A 9,650-nucleotide genomic window follows, 5' to 3' on the forward strand; every position below is an offset into this window, starting at 1 on the left:
ACGTCATTTCGTGAAAGTGGAAACGTGCCGCGCCGAGTCGAGCCAAGCCGAGCGCGCGACACGTCCGCATGCAACTTATCGCTTTGTCGCATCCCTCGCGTTGTCATCAGCTGCCCGATATTTGCATGTCAACGAGGCGCGCGTGGAATCGCGTGCCAAGCGGCTCACAATACGTGCCAGCCTGAAAATTGTAGGTGGCGATATAAACGAGTATGTTTACCTTGCTTGTCCCTGAAGGTATCACTGCAATTTATTAGCGCACTGCATTTTCGCTCGCAATCGTTTTGCTTTAGTTTAATTTTCTAAGCGTGTGCGATTTGCATATATGTGCATTAAAAGGGTATATCAATATTAATGTAAATCTAGCAAATCTAAAAATAGACGTTTTATAACGATAATAATTTCATATATAATATAATCTTTTTAACGGGATTATAAATAACATTTCATTCAAGTAACGTCAATTGTGGGGATCAAAATTTCAATTTTAATTTCCATTATCATTTCTGATTTACGCTACGTATAAAATATTTATTACGTATAAAATATTACCGTCGACAAATGCATCAGTACCAAACGAATTTCCTCATTTTACACTATCTGTTCAGTGGAACACCGACAAGAGTAGATGGATTTTATATTAAATAAAAAGTTTAAAGAGGAAAGAGATACACACATTCTGTTTCGTTTCTTGAGGTCATTTTCATATGAGCAGTATGAATCGAGCTTCAATCGAATGCACCTCCGTGATATTTCAGCCGTTGCCGGTATCCAACACGGTTCAAGGAGAAAGGTCCATGAAACTTTTCTTTTTCTTGCACAGCGTCTTGTTCTCCCGCTAATGTATTCAAGGTCCCTCGGGATTTAATCGATTAATGCATAAGGACACGATTCGATTCTTCAACGTCATGAGAGCCACCGCGTGGAGAGCGAAAAGGGGGGAAAGGATTTTACGATACGACGGAGGTTGCCTCTATGGGATCTCTACTCGATCCCGATGCTTGTAATTAAGACTATCTCGGAATATCTAACATTCCTCGGCGTCCGGTCGCCAAAAGGGGACATCGGTGACAATTTAGATAACGTCGTCAAAAAACTATACCAGCCCTTCGCCGGTATACGATATACGGTAGCAGGTAGAAGTATCGAAAGTGAGAGAAGGAAAAAGGAAAAAATGAGAAAAGAGAGAGAAGTATAAAGCCGATATTTTTCTCTCGCGGCGAGAAAACACCCCCGGACATCTCGAAATCCGGAAAGCCATAAAGCGACCCGAAACAAATCTCGGTCATTGTTTGCGTTTGTTGTAGAATTTTTGCGAGGATCGACGAAAGGAAGAATAATGTGTGTGTAGCCTTGCTTTTAGAGGAAACTTGGATATCTAAGATTTGGAAAACTGCGAACGACAGAATAAATTTGCTATACTCTTAGTTCCTCTCTCTCTCTCTCTCTCTCCTAATCTTAACAGCAATCAAACGCGATTTAATATTAGCCGGCACGATAAAGCGCGATGCGATAAAAAGCATGAATGGAGTCATTGTCGGCAAACGCGCAACGATACAGAACATAGTACTATGACGTAACGTCATAGAGCAATTTCTGAATACACATATGACTAAGTATCCATTTCAACGCTTCATTTATAAAAAACGCCGTCAAATAGCGCAAAATTAAACGAAGTATTCATATAATTATTGTCGACCAATCAAGTCTCCCTTGTAAAGAACTATCAATTTTCGTGCAGAGCGGTCATTCGGTAGCCGATTCTTATACATATCCGACTGATATCGCCGCCTCGAATCATTGGCAACGATCAACGGTAGCTCCCGATCGAGATCCTTTCAACGGCCGAGCAACCTCGTGAAGGTTCATGATTCCGTCTTTTGTCGGACAGGAGAAATTCCTGCGGGACGTCTACCCCAACGTGAAGCAGATAGTCTAGCCAGATATAGTTCTGTGCGAACGTGCGCCATCCCACCGAATGGCGGGAGTTCCCTTTGTGCATTCACGTGAAAAATGACTCGTCGAATGATCCGCCGCAAAAGGTCCTACCACCTCGAATTATGCCATGGTATACTTGTACGATAAATCTTCACCGAGAAGAATCGTCGTTGCCGATCGTCGAGCTTCGATTCTCGATCTTGTGACGATGCCATTCGTACACGCGTTCTTACACATAAACCGGTGATGGGGAGATAGATGATATCCGACGCGGAGAGAAACCACGATTACACCGGATTAAATTGTGCCAGTGGATCCGACATACAATACAATCGCGGATTATAGACGGTTAAATGTTCCTATTCTCGTATTCCAATTGTATTGTATTATCGCAGGTTTGATTAACGATACCTGCTTGATGTATGCCATTATTAGATCCAAGGTATATTCTAAAATTAGAAATTTGTTGATAATTATACTTTTACGCTGGAATTTTTTTAATGCTTTATATATAAAATTTTTATATATTATACAGCGAGAGAGAGAGAGAGAGAGAGAGAGAGAGAGAGAGAGAGAAAGAGAGAATTGCTTTTAAATTGAGATGCATTTCTTTTCAAGGATGAAAAAATAAAACATTTTCCGAAATATTTATATCACTCTATCAATAATTATATAATTGATAAATTTTTAATTGTCTCTGACTGCTGTTGCAATAAGGTTAATTTAGGATCATCCTGTATGTATGTACTTAAAGAAGTCTTCATCGCAGATTGAAGATATATCTTCATTGCGCAAGGCTATCTATGAGATCAATGAATATTTACATAACCAAATCGGTCGTTAAAGAGGTAAATAGATGCGTAGATTTAATTACTGCGGATAATTAATTGTAGATTGATTATTCGACTAGCATAACAAAAATTTTCTACTTGTGAAATTTGGTATAAATATCGCTTATCTACCTTGTTCTTCGTCAAGATTAAAAAGAACAGCCAATTTATGTCATAATTAAACGATGACAACGTCGAAAGATAGAAATCTCATGTACAGTGATTATCGTCTTATCCTTACATACGCGAACGACGTATTTGCCGGTTTTGTAGAAAGAGCACCTTCTCCCAATGATAAAGCCGACAAGGTCGTTCGCGCGAGACATGGAAAAGCACAAACGGGCGGTTCGTCGGAACGTGTCGTGGATCATTAATCAGCTCGGCGATACACTCGCGGCGGCCGATGGAACCGTAAGGCCTTTGTCGTTTTATGCTTAAACGGAGAATTATGCGCTGACTGTCACACACAGCAATTGCATTCGCTCGCTCGCTCGTGCGTGCATCCGTCGCGCCGGGGTAATTGCAAAGTTCCACGCGTACGCACAATCCGCCGGGTGCGCGTACGCGCGGCATCCCCGGGATATGCAAATAACGTGTTTGTTTAAACGCGACAAATTCGAAATACAACGCGCCTCTTAGCGCGTACCGTGTGATAAGAGCGATGGGCCAATTCTCTCGTAGGTTGACCTTCGAGACCTCCCGCAGGGTAAGCGCAGAGTACCGCAATCAAGGTTTTCTAGCAAAAGGAGTAAAAGATAAGTTAAAAACAAATATGTATTTTACTGTGTCGATGTAGCTTTTACGACATTACGAATTAATTACATATATACGCATATATATATCATATATATATATATATATATATATATATATTGATGGGCAACATGCGCTTGGCTTAAGAGACGCGTAAAAATTTCAGACAAGAAAATGCTTATCGGAATTTATCTTCCCAACTCATTCTATATATATATATATATATATATATATATATATATATATATATATTATAAATTATAAATCCATATTTTTGTCACAAATCTGCATTGCACATGTCAGAGAATATATCTACGAAAAAAAATTTTGCGAATTTAATTTACGATAACACATAAAATTTGTCGATGTGTAATTGTTAATTACATTTATGCTTGTTAAAAAAATAAAGTATATATACAGACGTATTCACGTCCTTATTATTATAAATAAACTTGGTGATGATGCGTTTTGCTTGATGTAATTTTTCGAGGACGATCATTATCAATCTTGTCACAACTGTGAAAGCGTCTGCAGTTAATTAGGGATCCAGAAAAATTCTCTCTGTCACATTGTGATATGAATAAAATATTTTTTCCCAAAAGAAATTTATTTTAAAAATAGGAATTAAAACTGCTTTCTATTGTAATACATATATTTATAATAAATGCCTGACACAAAAAAATATATTTTTCATAAGAACATTAAAAATATAGAGACAAACCACAACTATCATTATCCCTTTTACTTAAATACTTGTGAGACTGTTTATGATAACGTGTAATCGACACAAATCAACACCAGTATATTATTACAACGCAAACGTATATTATAAAGAACTAAACAGCTCTAAACGCCTCCGTCGTGAAAATGATGGAGAAGAGAAGGGCTCGAGAAATTGTAACAATTGCATAGCGCACCCATGGTCCATACTTCATCCGGCCAAGCAGAGAGACCCCTAATCTCTATGATCGCGCGGGACAATGATCCGAACGATCATCTAAAACCGTGCCCGAGGCGCGCGAGAACGACTGCAACGCGCATCGGATCGCAGTTGCATCGGCTGCAAGGGTTGACTCGAGGAGAACGCAAGAACGTGGCATCGTACGTCTCCGCCACTCGGCATGGTAATTAATTTCACGGTAATTGGCGGCGAAGTGTCTGGCAATCGAGAATCGAGGCATCGCGAGCGCGCGCGAGAGCTCCAAGAATATATAATTACGGAATAAATTCTAACTCCGACCTTTCAAGATAATAAGGCTATTAAGAATGTTCAGAAAATTCTCTGAACTGTCTGTCTTTTACACGATTGCCGCGGTTCCTCTTTGACAACATCTCGCATCGTATCCGCTTTCGAATTCCTTTCTCTACTTCAGATTACGCCATTCGTATATATTTTTTCTCTCTCGTTTAATTAAATATTATATATAATAATATATAAAATAATTAATCTCATTAATTGTGTCATCAATAACGAATATTTATATAATATTCAACACAACAAATGTTATTCGTATCATCAATCCCACGACGAGATTTACATATGATATGAATTCCATGACAAGTTCTCTCTCAATAAATTAATAAAATGTATCTGTGTAACATTTAGATTAATGTAAACTTTGCAGCTCTGTAAAATTATATATTAATTTTTATATATGTATCTTATATATGTAATATTTTGCTTCTCACGTTCACGCTTAAACATTCCGCACTTTGAGACATCTGTCTCTTTCGCGTTCCTACTCGTATCCTTATCAGGGGTTCAAAGCGCGCATCTATCATCTATCCAAATCCGGCTGACGTTTATTTATTCACATAAAAATTGTCCAGCAGGACCCTCTCTACGTCGTCTTATAGTGCTCCCTCGCGAGTCACCTTTTCGACACAAGAAGAAAGACAAACCTGTAAAAAGAGAGACGCGGGAGAACCGCCAGAGAGAATCAAAAGGAGGAAAAAGGAACGCGGGGAACGCGTATACCTGTTCTCCACGCGCGAGCACGCACATGCGCGAGCGCGATTCCACACACATGTGTACGCGCGCACGCACGTCTCCCTCCCTCCAACCCCCGTCCTTCCCTCCACCCCATACAAGCGCCCTTAAGCGCACGAGGCTCGAGCAAGCACGCGTGCGCCCTCGTACACGCACGCACGTAGACGCACGCTCCGTTCGGTGAGGATAAAACCGGACGGAATGGAAGGAGAGAGAAGGGAGCCAGCGGATGGGAGTAGGCGCGCGCCACGAATGTGAGGAAGGGAGGACGGCTCGCGTCTCTTCCCCTTCCCCTTTGTCGCCATACATGTCTTCTTTACTAGTGACGGCCGTGAGCGCGATATCGTTGGTTCCATGTATAAATTTTTTTCTTTTCAGAAGCATCATATCATTCTCTGCCATAGAATAAATGATGATTTCGTACATAAAAATGAGACAAAACCTTTCGATATAAATATGCATTTATATCCTGTATGCCATTTTTACTACTTCCTTTCGCGCGCTATTATAATTGTCACAGTTTCACGAGGAAACTGGATCTTTTTTTGTCATATCAATAAATTTATATATAGTAGCTTATTTTTATACATTTTTGTTTCAATAATAAAAATGGACGATATGTTATCACGTATTAAAATGTTTTCAACCTTCGTCTCATTCTGTGCAATAGCTGTCATGTATTTATAATAAATTATACGCATGTATCGTATAAGAAAAACACGTGCTACAGTCGTACCCATCGCTATCGTGCTCTTTTGCCGTCGCTACTTTCCTCTCCTCTCTCCCCGCCGCTGCAGTCGTCTCGGGTACTCGTATGTTCCGTGCCACCGGGCTCCCTCACCCTCCTCCGATACCTCTTCGTCTTCTGCACAGCTTCCCTCCAGCCGCAGACCTCTCCATCTCCTCCCACTCCTTGTTCCTCATCATTTTTCTTCCTCTTCTTCCACGGCTTCCATCCTTGTCATGCGTTCTACACCTCGCTCTCTCGTCGTCTCGCTTCATCAACTTGCCCGGACCCCCGGACCAGCTTTTCTTTCTCCCGGTAACTGTTCAAATTTCGATCCCCGAGACATCGCGAGGCCGGTGGGGATGTGGACCCTTCATATACGCGCACCAGTGTCTCTCACACGAGAAACGTGAAATTCGGCTGAATATGTATAGATATTGGGCCTTATATTGACATATTCAACTACAGATTATTCATTTATATTTTTATTATGAACTACGATTTAATTCTTATTATAAATCGACAATCTGCAGAAATTTCTCGAAATGATAATCCATGTCGTTGCAATCGTTATCAATATTTAAACTTATATTTTTTTTCTTCTTCATATTCACGCTTAAACTTGTCTCGATTATAAATCACCAGCATTTTTTGTTGACAAAAGAAACAGTGTTTTACATTTTCAATTCAGGTTTTAATGCACATAATATATATGTATGTTTTATTTTTTACGTTATATAGTTTAAATAAACTATCATTTATAAATATATAAAGATATAAAATAATAAAAATTAATATTTGTACGTGCTTAAACGTTAATTGCCTTATTCATAAAAAATGTAATAAAAAATATATAATTTACGTCTTCAGAAATAGAATTTATCCCTTTCTAACATTAGTTTATCAATTATTTTGAGCACATGCCGACGACGGGCCCTATCATATTGATAACAATACGTCACATTGATAACAGCGCTTTGAATCGTAAATCGGCAAACAGATCGGAATGGTAGTGGCGTACTAGTACGAGGACGACTGGAGATGAGAATCTCGGGCAGCGTAGGGCCTTTGGGACCGCAGTAGTGGGAAATCACGAGGGTATGAGGTACTGCGGGCCGGTAAGACGGGGAAAGAGAGAGAGAAGACCGGGGGTTTAGGACCCGAGATCGAGTACGAGGGCTCGTGGAGGGGAGATGGCGCGTGCCTGCCCCGACTATATAAGGCCCCGAACCCTCATTGGCTAGGCATTTCGGGAGCCAGAATCGTACCGAAAGCATCGAGGGTGCGGTTTCATATTTCTTCCCACGCTTGTCTTTTCGGTCGGTCGGTCGAGTAAAATAAATTTACGCTTCTACGTACGTTCCCCACATCTTTACGCGATCGCGTGTACCACGAGGTGTCGACGGATCGCATCGGACTTACCTCGACGAAGTTTCTCTTCGATATATCAAACAGTGCAGTCTACGAAGGTCGCCTGGCACGCGCTACCGCAATTCCTGCTTCTGGGTGGTGGGGGATTCGGACCCGTGATATGACTTTAGTGGGGCCCAAGGAAGAAAGCGTCCTACCCATCATGCTGAGTGTACAGCAGCAGCATCATCATCACGGCCTTCACGCTACTTCGAGCGCGCAGACCCATCGCGGCAACGTGATTGTCTCTACCAGCGGCATGCCGACCAATAATAGTAGCCTGCAACATGGATGCAAGCGCTCCAAGATCTACGGTCAATCCAGTGGGCCTTACGGCACGGTACCGCATCAGCCTGCCTCGGTGGCCAGACGAAACGCGCGAGAGCGCAATAGGGTGAAGCAGGTAAACAATGGATTCGCCACTCTCAGGCAACACATACCGCAGACGGTGGCGCAGGCGTTGGGTAGCAGTACAGCCGGGACTCACGGCGGATCCAGAGCCGGCAGCAAGAAGCTGTCTAAGGTAGAAACCTTGAGAATGGCGGTGGAGTACATCAGGAGTCTTCAACGTCTCCTGGACGAGCATGACGGCGGTTCCGAGTCGAGCGGATCTTCGCCCATCTCTTCCACGTCCTCCAATTCACCCGCATGTGGTTCTGACAATGGGATCGGCGGTGATTCCGGTCATCCGGCAGAGTTGAGACTACGTGGTGGCATCACCGGGGAGATACATCATCACGGTAGCCCGCACGGATCTGATCTGCATCGTCATCAACATCTCCGGCAGAATTCGAGCCCGACTTTTGTCCCGACAACATGTTCAGAGGCGTCGAGCTCGCCGACGCCGAGTTTCGTCTCCGAAACCTCGTCAGCTGGAAGTCAAGGTTACGGCACCTCTGGCACACTTTACACGGCGTATTCCGACAGTTACGACAATCATGAGCCGATGAGTCCAGAAGATGAGGAGCTACTGGATGTCATCACTTGGTGGCAGAATCAATGAGACGACGCCCACGTCGATTTCTCGTGTCCTTCTCAAGGTTGGTGTCGTGATTCGTTGTTTTTCTCTTGTAGTTGTAACTCGCGGGTCATTCACGTTGCAAGGCTTCAATAGCTGCACCACGTGTCGTAACTGTGAATGTCAGCCTTATCTTATTGTTTAATAATATTTTTGTGAATTAATTGATTTTGAATATTACTTGTGATCTTGGATGCATCATCTGTGTAAGAATCTCTTCCAGTATTTAAATTTTTAAAACAATGTTATTTTGTTAAAGTCTACCTTAGAATAATTAATTCAATTAATCTACTTTAGTATAATTAAACAACTTAGAATTGATTATCGCTGAATTAGATGAACGTACATTCGATAATATTCAATCAATTCATTTTATTTTTCATAACATTTCCTCTCATCCTTGCCACCCTCACCAGTTGGCAATCATATATTTCATCCAAGGGTGAATGTCTCGCTACGTTACCGGGAAGCTCAAAGAAATTTCCGACTAGATTTGTGACCTTGCCCTCTCACAATGGCGCGCGCGAACCCTCGCTGAAACCCTGTCCATTCAAATCGCAGACTCCATTCAATGGGGTACCGAGTATACATTCGAGGAGCGACGCTTTTGTGCCGCAATTTCTTTCACGATACGTTAATGCGCATATGTGTGTGCGTCAGTGTCGGTCCCTCCTCTACCGTTTTTTTTTTTTCGACCTCACCCTCCGACCCTCACCCTTCAGCGGGATTTTCAAGTCGCTCGATCCGATCATCAAAAAAGACACCTTCTCTTTTTAGAGTTGTATATTGTATAAAGTGTGAGTTTTAAGATGCTACCACTTTTAATATAACAAAGATATAAAATTAAAATATAATATATAAAAACAATAAAATAAAGATTATTTGAATTTCTCACATCACTGCGAATTATAAAGTTGTTGGAACACTTGAATAATTCTTTAAAATAATAGGAATCATTAAATGTAACAAGATAAAGATAGAAAA

The 9,650-nt window shown here is 41.5% G+C and overlaps 1 protein-coding gene across 1 annotated transcript; it reads left to right on the forward strand.

Annotated features, from left to right (window-relative positions):
- Window positions 1-7,769: 7,769 nt before the first annotated feature.
- On the forward strand, window positions 7,770-8,651 carry LOC115235603 (achaete-scute complex protein T3-like). Its single transcript, XM_029807500.1, has one exon. The coding sequence runs from the start codon at window positions 7,770-7,772 to the stop codon at window positions 8,649-8,651; it is 882 nt and encodes a 293-aa protein (XP_029663360.1).
- The last annotated feature ends 999 nt before the right edge of the window (window positions 8,652-9,650 follow it).

This window comes from Formica exsecta, unplaced genomic scaffold, assembly GCF_003651465.1.
Source record: "Formica exsecta isolate Colony F162 unplaced genomic scaffold, ASM365146v1 scaffold228, whole genome shotgun sequence".
Taxonomy (NCBI): domain Eukaryota; kingdom Metazoa; phylum Arthropoda; class Insecta; order Hymenoptera; family Formicidae; genus Formica; species Formica exsecta.

What these genes read in the sequence shown, in the direction of transcription:
- LOC115235603 (XM_029807500.1), top strand. Translation starts at nt 7,770, where the DNA reads ATGACTTTAGTGGGGCCCAAGGAAGAAAGCGTCCTACCCATCATGCTG.